This window comes from Seriola dumerili, unplaced genomic scaffold (genome assembly GCF_002260705.1).
Source record: "Seriola dumerili isolate Sdu_G_001 unplaced genomic scaffold, Sdu_1.0 BDQW01000081.1, whole genome shotgun sequence".
Classification (NCBI taxonomy): Eukaryota; Metazoa; Chordata; class Actinopteri; order Carangiformes; family Carangidae; genus Seriola; species Seriola dumerili.
The window spans coordinates 5,132,124-5,152,453 of NW_019174336.1; the positions used below are offsets into that span (position 1 = coordinate 5,132,124).

General features: G+C 38.2%; 1 protein-coding gene across 1 annotated transcript in view; it reads left to right on the forward strand.

Moving 5' to 3' along the window:
- The window catches only part of col27a1 (collagen type XXVII alpha 1 chain), a 70,263-nt gene extending 53,979 nt beyond the window's left edge, over window positions 1-16,284 (forward strand). The window contains exons 32-52 of the mRNA XM_022744445.1: window positions 153-260; window positions 803-856; window positions 1,042-1,095; window positions 1,930-1,983; window positions 2,076-2,129; window positions 3,658-3,765; window positions 3,927-3,980; window positions 4,087-4,140; window positions 5,011-5,064; window positions 5,897-5,950; window positions 6,849-6,902; window positions 10,080-10,133; window positions 10,243-10,296; window positions 10,961-10,978; window positions 11,214-11,267; window positions 11,891-11,953; window positions 12,254-12,419; window positions 12,768-12,877; window positions 14,411-14,491; window positions 15,020-15,202; window positions 16,135-16,284. Of these exons, the coding sequence (XP_022600166.1) occupies window positions 153-260; window positions 803-856; window positions 1,042-1,095; window positions 1,930-1,983; window positions 2,076-2,129; window positions 3,658-3,765; window positions 3,927-3,980; window positions 4,087-4,140; window positions 5,011-5,064; window positions 5,897-5,950; window positions 6,849-6,902; window positions 10,080-10,133; window positions 10,243-10,296; window positions 10,961-10,978; window positions 11,214-11,267; window positions 11,891-11,953; window positions 12,254-12,419; window positions 12,768-12,877; window positions 14,411-14,491; window positions 15,020-15,202; window positions 16,135-16,284 (1,635 nt within the window). The remainder of the gene's footprint in view (window positions 1-152; window positions 261-802; window positions 857-1,041; window positions 1,096-1,929; window positions 1,984-2,075; window positions 2,130-3,657; window positions 3,766-3,926; window positions 3,981-4,086; window positions 4,141-5,010; window positions 5,065-5,896; window positions 5,951-6,848; window positions 6,903-10,079; window positions 10,134-10,242; window positions 10,297-10,960; window positions 10,979-11,213; window positions 11,268-11,890; window positions 11,954-12,253; window positions 12,420-12,767; window positions 12,878-14,410; window positions 14,492-15,019; window positions 15,203-16,134) is intronic.
- Window positions 16,285-20,330: the final 4,046 nt, after the last annotated feature.

Here is a 20,330-nt window from a genome sequence, read left to right on the forward strand (position 1 = left end):
TTACTACTACTTTACTTTGGTTTGTTGAAGGTGAAAGGATAAGTTAAAGTTCACCCTGTTCACATCTCTGATTACAAGCAGGATGATTGTGTTAGTTTGACTCTCTGGGTGATGTTTGCAGTTTCTGATCAGACTGTGGTTCCTGTCCACAGGGTGAGGTGGGACCTCCAGGTTTGTCTGGTCGAGAAGGCCCCTGGGGAGCCCTCGGAGAAAATGGAGAAAGGGGTCCAAAGGGAGAGAAGGGCCACATTGGACTAATGGTCAGCATTTTCACTCCTCACAGATGTGTGGCAATTGTGTGTTTAGTATTTTTTGCCACATTTTAATGAAATGCAGACATGTTCCAAACTTTTCCAAAATTTTGGATGTTGGAGGCTGTGTCCAACAGAGACAGTAAGGAAGTTAGAAAGACTTGAGAGACAGATCAACACTTGTGGTATTTATCCTTTAAAAGTTTTGATTGTATGATATGACTATAAGAGATGTATAATCAAGAACTATTTAATGTTTTATAGCCTTAATAGAAAGATCACAAATATGTTTTCTTCGTTGTGACATTTAATATCCCTCAAGTCCGAAAAGTCATGATAGACAACAGGAATTTTAAGAATTTATAGAATAGAAATAGAGAAATAGAGAGAAATAGAGTTCCTGTAGGCTTCTGGAGTTCCCCTATGATAAAATGCGGAGAAAAAACTGTCCAAGATGTCAGTTAATTATCAGTATAAATGGAATATGAAACTGACCAATCAGACTGATCCATAGAAACTGTTCCTGATGTCACATTCATTTTCTTGAACAGGGTGAACCAGGGTTGATGGGTGAAGTGGGACCTGTAGGTCTGGTGGGGATAAAGGTGAGTTTGTTACAGGATGTGTTGATGATGTCGATGACGTACTGCCTTCAAATTAACCTGTACTGAACAGTTCACAGCTGTGATTGACATTTATTGATCCATCTAATTTTTTCTTCCTGTCTCCACACATGTTCAAAACACATCTGTTTTTAGTTTTGTCTGTGGTGTGTTTGTGCTCATTCTAGGGAATCTCGGGCCCTCGTGGACCTCTGGGGCCAAATGGACCTCAAGGACATAAGGTAAAAAAAAAAAAGATTCCGTAACAAGCTGCTGCCATACACTCATAATGTTCTTAATTACTGTTTAATTAGGTAAATCAAAACAAAACAATGATTTGGACAAAAATTCTACCTGGTATTTTAAAATTGCTTTTATTGATATTGAACTGATGGTATTTCTGGTAACAAGAACGACTCATCATCACAATCACAATTTTTTAAATACTTGATTTAAGGTTTTCAGTTTTACAGTAATACAATATGTTGAAAAGACATACAAAATTATAAAAGAACATACAACACCAAGTGGAACAGATGGAACAAAACAAGAAGGCTGCCAGACAGTTTCCAGAATAACATCAATAGTATCTCAGAAATGTTTTCACAATATTAACAACTGATGATCAAGGTGAAGTAACATGAATAGATGAATTGGGTTTAACAATGCACCCGTATGGATGTTGGGTAAAATGACAGTTTCTTCTTTCAAATCTATCCTGCGTATTGTTACAGCCACAGTTTAACATAAATGTTTTCCATGTTGTCCAAGTTTCCATGTTATTCTGTTATTGTAACCTACTCTACATCAGTGCATATTTCAGTCTTGTGTAAAGTAAAAAAAGGAAGTATCTTAGAGTTTACCCTCACAGGAGTAACTCAACTAAACATAAAAGTGCTTGTCCTCAATAATCACCTCATTGAGAGGACCCCAGCCCTGCTAGGCACATACTGTATTTTCTAATACATCCTCTTTTTTTCTACACAAGCATCACCCTCAGTTCTTTGCTTGTCAGTCAATTACATTAGAAGAAATGTCAAAGGAGCAAAATTAAAGATTTTCATTCATCTCTCCAGGGAGATTCTGGGCTCTCAGGAATGACTGGACCTCCCGGGTCAGGAGGCCCTCAGGTAAACTCTGATTCCATTTAACATTTTATGCAACACTGTATAAAGCATGCGTGTGGAAAATCCATTTTGCTCTGTCTTTGTCTTGTTCATAGGGAATAAGTGGAGCACGTGGCATCAGAGGAGACACAGGGAGGCTGGGACCACCTGTAAGTGTCATTGAGTATCAGGAAATTATTCACTTTTTTTGATTTATTTGCCATATACTCAAATCATTATTACATCTGTTGCACTAAAGTTATTCTCACAGCTCACATTTGACTGGGTTGTAGCTAATGGAGGCAGTATTACTAAAAGCATGAGTTTCCTTTTGTTCTGTTACAGCAAACATTATGAATTAAGTATTCATTTGAGGATTACAACTTCAAGTGATTAAAAGAGAAAGTGAGATAATTACAGTGGTATTGAAGTTTTAATGGTCATTACAGTGGTGCAGTACTGCTGAATGAATTCACAAGGCATGTTGAGTTTAGACTACATCAACTGTTCTTTTCATCTGCTAACATCTGAAGCCCTGATAATGAAACAAAGTTTTCGCAGCAATGAGATAAATATAAGGAAGTGCATCGGGTACATCAAGGGTGGGTTTTAGCCTCATTAGCATCATGGCTCTAGATATGTCAATGTCAGTCTGTTGGTCGGTCCACCACTGTGGTCCAAACTGAAATGTCTCAAGAAATATTGGATGTATGACCATAAAATTTGGTGCAAACATTTTTCCATTTAGTGCCACCATTAGGCCAAAATTTCAGTTTGTTCATTACTTTTGTTCATGACCAAATACATGCAAAGCTAATTATTTTCCTCTCAGCTGTACTTTGTGTTTAGTAGTCATTAGCAATGATAGCATGCTAACATGTTGAACTAAGATGTTGAACATGGTGGACATTGTACCTGCTTAACATCAGCATGTTAGCATTGTTGCTGTGAACATGTTAGCATTTAACTCAAGGCAGAGCTGTGTCTATACAGATAACCAACAGCTGAGGAACTGCAAGTAATTTAAAAATGTTGTCTTTGCATAGTTGAAGTTTGAAGTGGTACAGTATTTGATGTCTGTTGTCTGCATTATTTTACATAAAACTGTTCAAGATTTAGTTGCTGTTGAATCAAGTCACCAAGCATCCCATCCAAAAAGTGGATTTTGATTTAATTAAATATACGTAAAATCAGTTTTTAAAGGAGCTATTGTTTAGGTTTTGCATTTAACAGCTGTTTACTTACCATCTAGAGGAAACATTGCAACTTCAGCATCAAACATAATTTTTTACCTGCCAAGAGCTGTCTCCAGTGGTGGAAAGCAACGCCAATGTTAAACTTTGCGGCTTTTATTCATATTACTTCTTTTTTTCAACTAAAGTTTGCATGCTAACCGGCTAGCGCCAGCCAGGCTGGCGAGTGTCGTAACTTTCCGTTAGGAGTCACTTTAGTGTCCAGGCTGCCCTGAAGAAGTAACTCTGCTCAGAGGTTGTGTTATAACCTCTTGTATTGTAAATGCAACGATGGCTGAGGCTCTTGGCAGGACTGGTAAGTAAACAGCTGTTAATGCTAATGCTGTAGCAATGGCAAACAAATTGCTCCTTTACGCCCAAATGAAAACAAAACAAAAAAACATAATAACTTGTCAAGGTGATTGTGTTGTATTGAAAGTGCATTCTTATGACGTTTGCATGACAGGGTCCAGTAGGACAAGTTGGACCTCAGGGAGATCAGGGAGCTAAAGGGGAACCGGGGCCACAGGGACTGAAGGGAGAGCCAGGAGCTCCAGGCCCACCAGGGGAACAGGTACCTACTGTATGACAGTTATAAGTAAACATGACAACAATATGACCTCAGTGCAGTTCTACATGAGACTGTGCCTTCTTGAAGAATACATCAATTGAAAACAATGTAGAGCTGTGTGCAAATATCCATAAATCTGCCTCAATAATATTGATTACCTGTAGGGTGAGGATGGTGTGCCAGGAATCCAAGGTCCTCCAGCTCTCCCAGGGTTTGAGGTACAACATCAGCTCTTTGTCTGATTGTCTGAATAACTGCTGAAGACTGCTTTTTTTCTTAGCTACTATAACATTGGTATTTGTGCTTCTTCCATTTCTTTTTCAGGGGCCTCCCGGAGAGATGGGACCCCAGGGTCCCCCAGGGCCCACAGGCACTCCTGTAAGTGTACAGATGTGCATAGCACAGATGATGAAATTACATTTTTGGCTTCAGCAGCTGATCTATTATACTAGTTGTTTGGTAGTGATTGATTATTGAGAATTAACCAAAACAGTGTTGTTTGTAATGTTTTTCTGAAAGTTATGTTATCAGCAAAATGAGAAAAAGCTATTATTGCTGTGCAGGGAGTGCAAGGAAGATCAGGACCTGAGGGGAAACAAGGCATGAAAGGGGAGAAGGTAAGGTGTTTCCGCTCTGATTCCAGCCATGATGCTAGGCCAAGCTAACTGGCCGATGGCTATAGCTTCATATTTATTCTAAGCGAATAAGCATATTTCCAAAACATGTTTTTAAAGGCTGCCCCTACCTCCTACATGCATTTGAAATTTAACCAAAGTACAATGAGAGGTTAGGTTAGCTTGGTACCATCCCCGGTTGGTTTGCTAACACTATGAAGAATGAAACGGAGTGCTGAACCAACCCTACACTAATCTTATAGTTTTTTTGGCCATTTATGTCAGACTATGTGAAAATCTTGAGCCTCAAACAAACTATAACTATTACAGTAGTTTTAAATTTCCCTACCAGAAAAGGGAATTTAATTGTTCACTAAAAAGTCTACATGAATGCGTTAACAGCTCAAGAAATGGTTTGTCTTTAATTACTTTTTTAAGTACTGACACTTCTTATCTAAATAATTTTCTCTCGTGTTTTGAGAAGGAAATGTTTTTCAATTTTTGTTCTATTGATTTGATTACAGATTTTGCCACACACAAATTACACTGCAGGTGCTAAACATCTCCTTTTGCATTTGGAATTTGTCCATAGTGATGCTAAAGATGCTGATGAGTTTTTGTTTTACCCCAACAGGGAGACGATGGCAGGAATGGAGCACCAGGGAAGACAGGACATGTTGGCAGGAGGGTAAGAGGTTTTGCAGGTGCAATGTAGTTTTAAGTAATGTAAGTCAGTGTAGCAGGAAATCCACAGTCGTAATGAATCCAAGAAAATAAATATTCAGTCATTGTCTCTGTTGGTAATTCTAATGCTATAACTTTTTATAACTCTGGAGAAGAGTCTTTGTTTAGTGTTGAAAACAGGAATTTTCATGTATATGCAGTGGCACATATACATGGGATAATAGAGGAATGTGGCCAGAAACAGCCATTCTGACAGTCACTGCATGAACTGATTCATACATAAGATATTAGGTTGTTTCGTGTGTCTGTTTTTGTGTGTGTGTGTGCGCGCGCGCGCGTGCGTGTGCATGCGTGCGTGTGTACATCCTCTTGCTTTTGATTGCCTCATTGAAAAACATGACAAACTCGTCCTCAGGGGAAACGAGGGAAGGCTGGAGTCAGGGGGACCAGGGGAGACAGAGGACCAAAGGTGGGGTATATGGAAATAGAACTTCAGGCTTTGTGTACACCCAGTTTAATTATGATGTATGAGCCAACAGTAGATTGTGTTTTGTCATTCAGGGCGAAAAGGGAGACATAGGACTGGGAGGACTCCCTGGGTGGCCCGGTCTCATTGTAAGTCAATTTATTTGTTCATTTAACATCAGTTCATCTGTTTTTATGTCATAGCTGAACATATCGACACATTAGCACTGAGATTGTCTGTTCAGCAATCTGTCCCGTTCAGTGATTTGGAAAGAAGACATCACAAGTAATGAATTCCACAATTAAAGAGCATTTTATCAGACAGTGAATTGATATGTACTTGATATATTTATTTATTTTTTGTCACCAAGGGAATCCCTGGGTTGCGTGGAGAGCTGGGGGATCAAGGTGAAAAGGGAAAAGAGGTAAGCAAGAATAAATAAACCTGACACAGAATCAGTGAAAGGTTTCCACTCAGGACCAAACCCAGCTGGATCCCACAGGATTCAGTTTGCTAAAACAAGGCTTGGTTAATTTAGTTTTTGCTAAAATAATAATGGATTATCTTAGATTCAGTAAAACACAGTGTTTTGTATTGCTCCCTTTTATACAGTATACTGTGCCTCTGAAAGAGACATTAGCTTCAAATAAAAACGTAGTGTACCTTTTCTCTTTAAAGGTAACTAGAAATGAAAATGAAGAAACATTTGAATTTTATTAAAGTTTCCAATAAGCACTGAGTAATTTTGTGCAATACATAACATGCATACATCAGGAAATTCAAAATAAAATTAATGAGAACCAACAAAATATATTCAAATATATTTACAGTATATATATATATATATATATACACACATATGTATATGCATAAACATGTACACATACATATATATATATACCTCCTCCACACATGCACACACATAGAATTATAAAATCAATTTTAGGTGTCATATGAGAAGCTCATTACAGGTTGAATCTTTTTCTGTCAGGGGGATATGTGAGGTTTTTGTTAAAGCAACTAAGGGCTCATAACCAATGAATGAAATAGGCGAAACCAGTGGTAAATTCTCCACTTTGCGAGAGTGACTCTGTGATAACTAAATGTGAAGTTTTAATGTTGCCTGATTGTCATAGCAACGTGCAAGGAGGGATTACAAGTGTTAATAAGCAGAAGTGAAAAATGCTGTTAAAACTGAGCTGTTGTTGTGCTTTAGCTCATAAAATGTGTTTTCCCACTGGGTTTAGTTTGGGCTCTGCAGATCAGAATAGTTTGTTTTTTTCATTATTGTGGAGATTAAACTGCACTGTCTGTGTCCTCAGGGTGAGAAAGGAGACATGGGACTGCCAGGACCACCTGGAGGTGATGGCATGAAGGTAGGAGCTCTCAAGGTGTAGTGTGTTAATAAGGAGATAAACATAATGTCTGCAGGCAATAATAATAGTTCAGGTGGTAACTTTGTCTGTGGGTGTGATCAATAAGTACCAGGTAATGTTCATTAATTCTTTCCTAATAATTACAGTCAAAAAGGAACGAATATTCCTAAATATGCTGTTAAGCAATGTATGCATGCTGTCTAAAAAGTTTTTCACATGTGTAAGAATTGTGAATAGATACTGTATGTTTATGTTTTCGATTAACCAGGTCCTTAGATTTAGAATAGCAATATTTTTGATGGATATCAATACAAGTTTGGCAATTAGAAAATTATTCTGACTTTTTTGCAGTTAAAGCATCAGTAAAATAACTTATTCATAATGTGTTTGTCATATTAAAGCAGTATATAGTAATAATGACTATGTAGAGATACTGAACATATTTCAATCATGATGTCAGCCTTATTAAATTATATACTAGTTATACGTACATCATACTGAAGAATCAGAAAAAACTTGTCCATCCCTTTGTCCATTACATAGTGATGTAAATTTGTCTTTGACATGGTTCACACAGTCTACAGACCAACAACTTGTCATATTGGTGGTGAAATGACTCCTTCATACACTCCCTTTATATTAGACGCTGAACAGTTTACTTTATAGTGAGCTGTAAATTTCAGATAATTATTGATTATTGATTGATTTAATTATTGGAATTTTTGGGGCTCACAATTCAGACACTAAAACAAAATGCAGAGGGGAATTATGGAGCATTATAGTAAATGATCTTCCCATGAGAGTGGAGTTGGATTGAGTTTTTAAAGGGGGTGTGAAGGGTCTTGTGTGATGAACGTTGTTTGGCATCTCACTGACTGGGTGAAAAGATGTTACAGTGGGGACTGGGTGGTGCCCGTTATTTAACTTGTATGGCCGATGATCAGAAAATGTTTTTATTTGTTTAAGAAAGAGAAAGTTGTACGTGATTTTTTTGGGTCTTTTATAGAGTCACTGTGCTGGGATGAGAACAGGACCATTAAACACTAAATGTTGTGAACTGTCCACATGATTTATCTACTGTTGTCCAGCACACTGCAAAAATGGTCACTTATTTATTTATAGCCATTTATTTATGGCTACTGTCATTTTGAATCTGGCAGCATCTTGCAAAACTCAAGAAGACGTTTATTAACTAAAGGAATACATTTGAATTAAATCTTTGCTTGGATGTGTATTGCTCTTATGACTATTTCTTGAATTGTCATGTGAGTTACTTACTTGACTTTGGCCTCATGTAAGAACCAGTCATACGAACAGATTTGTTCTTATGTGGCAGGTACAAGCATATCAAGAGAATTTGTGGCACTCACCAATTTTCTCGTACTGAGAATTTTTTCTTAGATACCAACAAAATTCATGATTAGTCCAGACCTGTTGTGCAAGTCATGAAGAAATAATCTGCCTTTCTTCATATGGCAAAAACATTTATTTTATCTACATGTATATATAGTTTTAAGAAATTTTACCTTTTTACAACACACACGCAACAAAAACAAATAGACTTCACAGAGTGGAACAAAATAAAACAGAGAACCTGCCAGCTCATAGAAGAACTGCTCATATGCATGTCAGCCTGTACAATAATTGAAATCTCCGCAAGTAGATTGAGAGTCAGAGTCCATGGATCCAATACCAAGTGAGGATGAGGAAGAGGTCCATGGCACAGGCCAGAAAGCCAAAATGCTGGCGGATCAGAGCCCAGAGCAGTACAGTACAGTTCAATGTGATTATTTCCCAGGTCGCTCCTTCGTAATATGCTCAATAAAGGGTTGGCACTTGACATAGTATACTAGATTTCTTCCAGGTATAGACAGGAAACCATGTCGTTTTGTTATTTTTAAAGCAAGGAGGGGAAACTGATTTCCACTCTTTTAGTCTAAGCCTTTTTGCTATGACCTTACTGAGCCTGAGGGCTTGTTGTGATGCAGGAGGAAGAGTCAATGGAGTAGTTGGAGTAACCAAATATCACCAACAGACAATCAGGGATTAACTGTCTGCTGTATATGTCTCTGTGCAATTGAAAAATGTCATCCTAAAAACTCTTGAGCTTGGGACATGACCAGAAAAGATGGCCGCATCCCGTCACTTGACTTACATTTATCACAGATTGCAGAGACAGATGGAAAGTTCTGGTGATGGATGACTTTAAACTGAAAAAGCTGAAGTCCAGCATTGATAGAACATGCTTTGATCCCATCCAACCCTTTCACCCATAACTCATCCAAAATCTCCTCATCAGTATCCTTAATCCATACGTCTTTAATGTGGAGAGGAAGGTTGCTCGAGAAAAAAAGTCCAATAAACTGAGATTAAATGTTTGGAGGTAGGGATTCTAGTCGTAAGGTCAAAGAAGTTGTGTTCTTTGGGCATCATATCAATGTAAAGTATAGTGTATAGTACCCAAACAGCTTGGGTCTGTGTATTTTGGTTGAAGCAGTTTGGAGAGCGTGGAGAAAGGACAAAAAGACAGAAAACTCACATCCACACAAGCGCCGGGGCTTCCACAATACTCGTCGTTTATTAACTTGCTACACTTCAACCATACCATGCCTGGTTGGACGACTCTATCTTATCATACATGAACAAAACAGAAATCACGTGTACTCTAAACGTTACTCTTGAGTTGAGGTGCAAAAAGAAATAAGGAACTCATTAACAGGCATCCACTCTTATCAAGGTGCGCTGCTCAACTAACTAAAGGAAAATAACAGCGCAGTCTGATGATGCTGCTCCTCTCGTATCTAGGCAACACAGCATGTCTTGAAGGCACATTTCACAATTTCATCTGTTACAACTGCCAATAGCGAGCAGGAGGGACGTCAACAATTGTTACTGTAGATATCCTTGATGGTAGACCGACCCTTATCAGACCAATGTGAAAAAACAACTGCCATCAAGCCTGTTTTAAAAGAGGGGTTCTGATAAATAGGAGCATAAATGGACAATTCTGAGAGACCAGACAAAGGGCATAACGATCTATTGTCTTAAAGAAAGAGGACATAAGAAAAATTGGTGTGTTTTAAAAAAGATGAATAAATTTAGGGAGTAAGTAATGAAGTAAGAAGAGGAAAGTGCTTGCATTGTGTCATTCTTGCTGTGATGTTTTTTTTTTTTCAGGGAATTCGTGGTCCTGATGGGTTGCCAGGTCCAGTGGGCCTAAAGGGAGAGCAGGTACACAGTATAAACTTTGTCAAGTTAGTTTTGTATTTAGAAGCTTGACTTTTTGACGAGGTGTAAAAATGTTTCGATGATCTCCACTTCTCTTTCTCTCTTTCCAAAGGGGAGTATTGGTTTTCCAGGGTCGAGGGGTACACCAGGGATGCCAGGACTGCCCGTACGTTTCCAATTTACTTTGTAAAACACGTTTGCAAATTTGTGCAGCACGTTTTGTTTATTTAACATTATTATTTTAGCCACCTGCCATATCCCTCTTTTCCTTTGTTTGTAACCAGTATTTTGCTTTTCAGTTTGGTTCCATACTCTTGTTACTTTCTTTAATGGAAAGAACTTTGCCGCTGTGAAAATCCTTTTGGATACACAAAGTTTATTTAGGCAATACTTTTTTACTTATTTCTTTCTTTCTCCGGGATATTCAATATTTTAGATTCAAGCAGATCATCTGTCACTCATACTTTTCTTCCAGATCGTGTCTGAAAAATGGAGATAGCAGGGTAGTGGAACGTGTGATGGAAATGTTATTGTTTTATAATAAACCCAGTCATTCCTGTAAAGTAGTAACTGCTATCTATCAGCCAAATAATCAGCTGCCAGTCTGTTGAGTCTTTCACAGTTCAGCAGCAAATTATGACTATGTTCAACCCACTGTGTCCTGGGGGAAAAAATCCATTGACTTGGGTTATTAAATGTGTGAAGCCGTGGCTGATGGGTTCGTAATGCAGTAGATAAAAGGACTCGGAAGCTCTTTGTTGATAAATGCATGTCACGGTGAAAAATCATGCTAATGCCCTTTTCTTCTCCTGTTCTCTCCTCTGTTGCAGGGTTTGTTTGGATTAAAGGTATGAAATCCTGAACTCTAGCTCTCTTGTCCTTACACTTCTGTTCAACTCACTGTTATCTGGTTCATGTTGATAGCACATATATTTATGAAGCTGTCACACTGTGGAGTCGGTGTTAGTATGTAATGGGATTGTGCCGGAGTCTTTATTTTCATATCAGTTTATTTTATGGTGTGGCATCGCCATGCAGGACAGTGCAGGATCGTATGCTCATCTCATATTCTCCTCCCTGCAGGGTTTGAAAGGATACCAAGGTTTGCCCGGTCTGCCTGGCAGGAGGGGCCTCCCGGTGAGCTTACACCAGAGTTAGACAACACAGGATAAAACACTTGAAAAATCATATTCTCTTATTACTTACAATACACTAGACACAGTACATTCAGAATGTATACATTATTCTAAGATATCTGCAAATGCCTAGAGATGATTCAGTTAAATATGAGATTAGCACAGTGATCATGCCTCTTATGTGTCTGACAGGTTGCTTAGATTATAACTTGACTGGCTTTTAGCCAATATTAGCTTAATGCAGCGGAAATAAGCAAAAACAAAAAAGAAAAGGTTGTTTGTCTATCACTTGGGCCATTGTTTTATTATTACATGCACTAATATATAGCTGAACACTACATTACTTGGTTTGCAAAAACTGTCAAAGTATGAATGTTTTCTTAAACTCAATGCCTGATCACTCACTTGCTTTATGAATTTAAGATTTTTAAGACAAAATAAAATCACTAAATTAATAAATGTTTTTTTCAGTTTACAGCTCTTTTCCTTAACAACCAGATGAAATACAGTTTTCTATAATGGATAATATTTTTCTAAATTGGAATCTATATTAGTACATACAGTATTTTTAATATATTTCTCATTTGGTGGTGTTGTCACTTGTGAATCAACCTTGTGTTTTAGGGTCCACCTGGCGTTCCTGGACCTCCAGGAGAGTCGCTGAACATGACTTTGACTCAGCTCAAGGCAAGTTATTCATATCTTTAGTGTCCAATTAAAATATTTTGGTTAATGTGGGATTACAATTACAAAAGCATTTATCATAAGAGCATATGCAGTATGTCATATTACAAGACTTACATTGTTATGTTACACTGAATATTACACAGTTTTAACTAAAAACATCAGGAATATGTAAAACATTCTCTTTAGAGTATATATAAATCTTTTGTGTATTGGTGTTTGCCATTTAAGTCAAAAACACAGACATTTTCTCCTAAAACATGAAATTAACTGTGTGTTGGGTAATTGTCCTTCCATGTCCAGGACCTGATGTACGTGTCCGATAAGCCCAACTATCCCCTGATCCAGACTCTGCTGGATTCTCTGCAGCAGGAGCTTCGGCTGCTGGTGGATCCTCCGGATGGCAGCAAGGAGTATCCTGCCACCACCTGTCTGGAGCTCTGGCTCTGTCACCCTGAATACAGCAGTGGTCAGTCACAGACACTAATCCACACTTAAAATTTCTATTTTGGAAATCACTGAGTTAGTGTAGTTGAAGTTCTGTTTCTCTGTGTTGTTTGTGTGCATCATCGTAACACGCTGTTACTGTCGTAAGTGTGTCATTATTATGATTCTCATCACATCACATCGGTGGACTAGTTAGAGCAGCAGAAATAAATGTTTTCACACTGCAATTTTTCACACTTTACATCTTTAATCTTTCTTTAGTAGAGTCCAGTACATTGGAGTGGATGCTCAGGTCTTCCTGTCATTGTGAAGTACAGTACTTTGACGCATATGCATATGTCACTGAGCTCTCACTGACCTTTCTCTGCAGGAATGTATTACATTGACCCCAACCAGGGCAGCCCGGCTGATGCTCTGCTGGCCTACTGCAGCTTCTCTTCCACATCAAAACAGACCTGCCTCCATCCTCGAGACTCTCAGGTATAAAGACATCGCCGGATGAAGGTTGCAGGAAATTGCACCTCTGGATCAATGACATGCCCGCTAATTTCACACAGCTTTGTTGTACGACCTGAATCTCATCTTGATGAATTAGCAGTCTGCCCACACTTTCAAAGTATTGACTAACACATCTGCATTGATGACTTGAATTCTGTTTTATTTTTTGGTAGTTTGGCCAGCATTCCTACTGTAACAATATTTTATTCACTCACTTCATTGCTGGGATCTGCCACACACACACACACACACACACACACACACACACACACACACACACACACACACACACGAGCACACACTCTTCCACCCTACAGCTGTCAGGACTCACTATCAAATTTACATAAACAAAGTTTTTTAGCCCTCAAACTGTATGGGACAAAACACAGTGATTACAAATCAGGACAGGATGAGATGCCGTAAACAAGACCAAAGGTACTGTAAAATTAATTATTAAATAAAATAAATTATTATAGAACAAGAAAACTGGACTCACAAAAGTATATTAACTGTCTATTTACATTGTGCTTTATTTTCATACCAAGAAGAAACAAAGAAAGCATCGAAGAACATTTATTCACATTAAAGAACAAGCAGCAACTCAGTATTAAATCTTGTAAACATACCGTACATGGAGTCCATAGGAGTAGAAGTAAATAGAGTATAACATCCATAGTTAGTGAAACAGTACATTAGCAATTACTTAGATTGTTGTATGAATGCTGGCAACATACTGGCTAGCTTGATTAGGGTTGCAAAAAATGTGCAAATGAATGTTGAACTGAAACTAAATGCTGGAGGCTGGATACATGTTTTAAAAAAAGAAAAAAATAAAGCAATGAAACTTATTACTAGACCAAGTAATACTGTATTAAAGGCAGGAACAAAGGTGGAATGTACATATAATACACACAAACAATTACTAAAGGTCTAAATTATGACCTTTACTGTTCACCTTAGTTTTAAGTTTTAAGGTGACTATTACTACTAATTGACTATTTGCTGCATTACTCTTTAAAAATTCTTTGAAAACAGACAGCATTCAACAAAGTAAGCTTTGTGTATGAAAAGCATTGCCTCCCTGTGGGAAGGAGGAGAGCAATGCATGGAATGGAAAAAAATTCAGTTTGAAAGGGTATTCAAAGTCATTTGAAGGGCATCAGGATGATCAGTATGTTATTATTCTCATTATTATTGTCATTTTCTGTACTGCAGTCTGTATGAAAACACAAAACACACATTCACCTGTCAACCTTTCCACTCCAATGCAGTCAATACTACAGAAAACATCGACTCACTCAAGCAAAGATAATATGAATTGTTCATGCGTAGTGCGAAGCGGATGCATCTTTTACTAATGCAGCCAATTTACTTCAGATTCATGCTTTAGCTGCATGCTAATCCAGAGTTCATCAGCTGCTGTCTGAGCATCACTGATGTTCACAAATCACTTACGTGAGCGCAGGACTTGCATTCAGATTTGAAAATGTGTGTCCTTTTTCCCTCTGCTCGCAGCTGCCCATAAAAGCTTGGATGGAAGAATTTTTGGAGGAAGGATCCTTTGAGTGGCTCAGCAGGCTGGAGCAGGGGTTTCAGGTGGGTCAGTCCCTCTGGATACAACTACCAAAATAAACATTCATTAAAACTGTCTTCTGTGATGTTACTGGACATTTGGGGGGAAGTAGAAATCCACAACAAACAGAAAAACACGGACACAAACATATATGGCCAGTGTGTTAGCAAGGATTCACACATCCAGCAGGAGTAGACCTCATTAGTGTCATTTGTCTTTGGTGTTTGTGTCCACCTGATGAAATTATGATTCTCTCCTTTCTGCTCTGGTTTTGTCTCCACCAACTTCTGAGAAAAAAATCAGGCTTTTTGGCTGCTACATGCTCCACTTTGTAACTTTTTCATCACTGTAGGAAATACATCAGTAATTTTCTACATTAATGTTTCTAGTATTGTTTTTCTGTCATTCATATAATGTCATTTTGTTCATTTTCCATTCAATTAGTCTTTGTTTTTACCTGTTAATATTGATTGTTAACATTATTGATCTGTAACCATGAACCATCCTTGATAGTATATTACTATTACTATTACTATTATTCTTCTCCTCAGTTTTACTATCCAGGTGCTAATGTGGTCCAGATGCGTTTTCTGAGGTTACACAGTAGCACTGCCGTCCAGAAGGTGACCTTCTCCTGCCATCCAGGACACAGACTGGGCCAGACAGACAGAGACATCAAGTTCCTCACTGACACAAGGAAGCAGAGTTACCTTGGGGAACTTAAAGACTGTGTGGTAAAAAAAAAAAATCTCTAAACTTCCTTTTGTTGCCCTACTCTTCAAAGCCTTGAGGACGCACTAGTCATGCAACTGATATAAAATCTCTTTTACATGACAAGAGGAGTATTGATCATGTATTAACTGACAGCCATGAGCCTCTTCCTCTGACTCGCTCAGAAACTATCTGGGTCACAGAAGCTTTTGACAGAACCTCTCCACGTTAAGATATGTTGTGGAGAATATTTCAACTAAAAAATATCATAAATAAGTTACATAGTATAGCTTTAAGTCAAAATATATAATGATATGTCAGATAGGAAAGGAAACAAAGTTACTGCAAAGACATTATTAGAACAGTTTGTTATAATTGTTATTAGCTTGTTATTGTTAGCAGTAGTTGTGTTAGTTGCTACTATGAAAATTGGATTGAGGAACTTTAAAGGAGGGCACTGCAATACTTGCCACATTCACACATTCATACATCACAGCCATACACTGATGGAACCGCCATCAGGGGCAGTTTGGGGTTCAGTATCTTGTCCAAGGACACTTCGACACACGGACTGGAAGAGTCGGGGATCGAACCACTGACCTTCTGATTAGTGAATGACCCGCTCTTCCTCCTGAGCCACTGCCGCCCCAGACATCATATTTAAGGAAAGTTAGTCCTGGATGTATCTTTTGGCATTCCTGGAAATATACGAGAAGAGTTATGTTATAAATAGAGGAGTGAAGGTGTCATCTTAGGTATTTTTGATGTTTTCTAACATTATATAGACTAAACAATGAATAAACAATCAACAGCTCATGGAAATAATCATTAGTTCTAACCCTAATTGATAGAAAATATAGGATAAAATATGCTGAACTATTACCGTCACGTAAAAACCTGGTAATGATTCAAAGCAGTTACATGTAAAACATGTATTCTGTTTCCTGTGTGTCAGCCTGGAGAGGAGACGGTTTCTGGACCTCGAGAGTCTGTGTTCGAGTTTGAGGACCTCCAGCTGCTTCCTCTGAGAGACTTGGCACTAATGGGAGGTGGAAACGTCACATACCAGTTTGGCTTCACTGTCGGACCTGTGTGTTTCAGCTAGAGGTGCTTGAAAGCTGTGCCGTCCCAGAGGACTCAACAGTCCAGGATACAAACCTTTGTTCAAAACATGGACACTAAGAGGACACCTGGAACACATCATCCAATTTCTGAGGACGTCACTTGCTTTTCCTGTTGTATTTGGGGATTTCATCTCTCAAGTTGAGTGACTCCATATTAATGAATTTGAGAGGGCACAGGGGCCCCCAGCCTTTTCTTTCACGGAGAAGTCAATTTTGTTTACAGAGACATTTATCTTGTATTGAATAATTTAAAAATGTATGTTTTTTATCCTTTTATATACAATGTTTTTTTTTATGTTTGATTTTTGTTATGTATTCAGGGCCTCTATTATAGTCTGCCCATTGTGTTTATAAAAGTCAGACTGTCCCAGCTGACCTCTTAACAATGTGTTCTGGATGTGGACGCAGCTACTGTCGTCCAATTGGCCGTATGTGACCAGGCCAGTAAATTCTCTCACTGTACATCCCCTACTTCAGTACTGCAAGTGAACTCAGAGGTGTCACTCTTCTCAAGGTGTTGATCCAGTTTTATTTCAAAGACCAACATTTATTTAATTCCAAATACAATAAAAGGGACCAGTCATGTTATCTTAGATACTTGATGCTGTCTCTTGTCAAGAGCAAGACCAAATTTCCTCATTTTGTTAAAATACGAAACAGCGTTTACTGTTTTTAGTTTCATGTTTTTTCACATCTCAGGTATAACACTTTCATGGGCACTGAAGCTGTTGCTACAGTATGTTAGTCAGCTTTGTAGTTTAGCTTTAAAATAAGACTTAAAGGAGCTGTTTGTAAGTTTTGCTATTACTACATAGCCAACGTTAGCATTTACTTACCAGTCTAGAAGAAACGTTGCAAGTTTCAAACTTCATTCCTTTACTCACTAAGAGTCTCCAGCAGTGGAAAGCAACTCTCTTTCTCTTTTCTTCTACTGACGTTAGCATGCCAACCAGCTAGCCCCAGTCTGGCCAGACTGTCTCATCACTTCCCGATAGTGAGTCACTGTAGCGTCCAGCCTGCCTTGAAGAAGTAGCGTTGCTCAGAGGACGTATTATAACCTCTTATCTTGTAAACACAATGTTGGCTGAAGCTCTTGGCAACACTGGTAGTAAACGGCTCTTTATACAAATAGCAACTTTAACATGTGTTAAGACTAGAAATGTTAAAGGATAAATCCATGAGAAGACCAAAACCAACAACAAACTGATTCACCATCAAGTCTAGTTTGTGTAGACAAAGTCTGATATATCTTATTCCTCTGTACCATAGAACTATTAAAAAACACAGCAGTGACCTACACTGTTGCACTGAGTGACACGTTCCTTCATTACAATAATGATACACAACAGTTTATTTTGACTCTTTGTCCCACACACACTGTCCTGGTACTGGAAATAGTCACCAAGTGTGTATTAATGTGCTGCTGAAAGCCATCCCCAGCAAAAACACTACTTAGTTCTGTTTGCTAAAACTACAGTGCGCAGTTGTTTAAGGACATCACTGAGACCATTACAAATGAAACTATACAATTTTAGCTGTTTTTAAATATTTAAATTTTCAGAAGGAAGAAATGGGCTTGGGAAACAGTGCCCCTGGCAGGGTAGGGAGGTCAGAAGGTATTCAGAGATGGAAAAGCACATTGTTGGTTTTGGTCTTTTCATGGGATTTGTTGACAATAGAAAAACAATTCAACGCCAGCCTTATCCTGTCAAGTGGTGAACTCCTGCACATTGTTAATATTGTTAAAGTTTCAGTCATTTGTCATCATTAGGCTTTAAACAACATTGCAATAAGCGTCATCTTTGTACAATAGCCACAGGCTGCATCACCCAATCACAAACAAGGTAAAATGACAGGAACACCTGAGATGATTAGACACTCAACAAGATCAATGGGCACACCTCATTGGTAGAAGAAATCAAACCTGGATTAAAAGGTATTAAAAGTGTAGCTTTGCAACAGGTGTACATTACATTATTTACTATTTTAACAATAGAAATGTTAGATTCAAGTGTGCTAAGGAGATTATCTTTTTTTTGTTAGCCTCATGTAAACCAATACACATATATCCTCACAGAAAAATACTGTAATTTCTTTCACTGTACTGTAAAGATTATGCATCAGTTCAGCAAGTGCAAGAGTAGTAGCCCAACCCTGCAGAGCTTCTTTGGCCCCTAGTGGAAAAACAAGTGCCTATTACCACCCACTTAGCATCGAGTAATTGCTGTCGGTCTGAATTTCTGCTTCATTCAATCTGAGAAGTGCTTGGGTCCAGAGAAAAGAAGCAATTCTTGTAGCTTCTCAGCAGAATCACGATTTGGTCCTGGAGCAATGGTCAGCAGTGACTGATGAGTAGTACGGTGTACAGTCTGCAGGGAGCAGAGGATACAGTTGAGTAAGATCTCAGGGAGTTTGTGGTGAGAGCGTAGTCCACTAGCCTGGCCAAAACAGCAGCTCTGAAGCTGGGAAAACACCAAAGCTTCATTTTCTTGCTTTTTACTAAATTGCCTCCAAGGTTCCACAAGGTTGAGGCATGCTACAGCTATCAAACAGAAATGTACTTAGCCTTCATGTCAGCTTAATGTCAATTAGATTCAAGTTTAGCCACAGGTCTGCAGATTCTGGCCAAGGGGTTATTTTTTAAATGTTTATTATTTGTATTTAGATTTGTCATATCATCAATCCACATGATTGCCTTAGCTGGCTGAGACTGATCATTGTAACTTTACTTGTTTTGTACAAATTGTCATTTTTAAAAAATATGAAATGACATGCTGGACATCTGTCTTGTTTGATCCCTGCATCAGCTCATTCAAAGAATTGTGTCAGCTGAATAAAAAAAAACATAACCAAATGTCGACTCTTGCTTTTGGTAATTCGAAAAAAATACATCTTGGAATGATGATGGCACTGCATAAAGAGTCAAATGTCTGTACGAAACTTCATGGCAATCCATACTATAGAAAAGCCACATGGCTACAAGGTGATATTACCCAAGAATTTGTTTTTTCTTTTAATGTCTGAAGCAATATTTTGTAAGCTAAGTTGTGTCAGACTGATAGAACTGTTCAGCTGCAGGCTCATCCACTGCTGAACAGAAAGCACAAATTTCTTGGGATTTTTATATTTTCACATCTAGGAAGAATTTTCAAGCTACTTTTGTATGTCAGATAATAAATAACATACATTTATACTAAAATGAATTCATAGCAGCAGGTCCTGAGGTATTATATAGGTGCTTATCCAATATATGGGTTACCACATATATGACAAAAGGAAAGGGTTACACCTAACAAGTTTGTTATCTCAAGATATTTCCACTGTGTGTTGCTCTTGGATTTCCATCTAGCTGCCATCTCTTTGAACTGGGTGACAGACCATTCATCTGTTGCAGAACCTGCAATTACAACACAAGCCATTTGTCAGGCTCTGCTTCGAGTTTAGCTTAAAAAAGCAAAGGTTTTAAGAAAAGAAAAAAGAAAAAACATTTAATATAATGATAAAAGTAATTTAAATTATGGAGAACTAGAGTGGCACTTAGTAGGGAGCTTGCTTCCGCCAAGGCCAGACAATCCTAGACAAGATTAGATTATTATCTGGATCTGAACCAAATTGAAGAAAGTCATAGATCTCAACACCATTAATCCGTCTCATTTTTACATCAAGTCCTATCTTACAATGTTAAGGAAATTGATTATAAAAAAGTCTTTGATCCACCCATTTAACCAACCACCAACATTTCATAGGTTGTTCCCTGACCTATGCCCCATTCCTCCAGAAAATTTGGTGGAATCAGTCAAGTACTTTTTGCGTAATCCTGCTGACAAAAAACAGACATGGGTGAAAACATCCCCCTCCTTGGCAGAGGTAATAATGTGAGGAACCATACTGGTAACTGCCAACTAGTGGAGGTAAACTCAGCTACACTTATGCAGCGGTACAACTATCGGTCAAGAGACAGGATCTTACATTGGTTCTTGTAGCTGATTCAACTGCCTCCGCCTATGCCTGTGGCTGCAGAGAACAT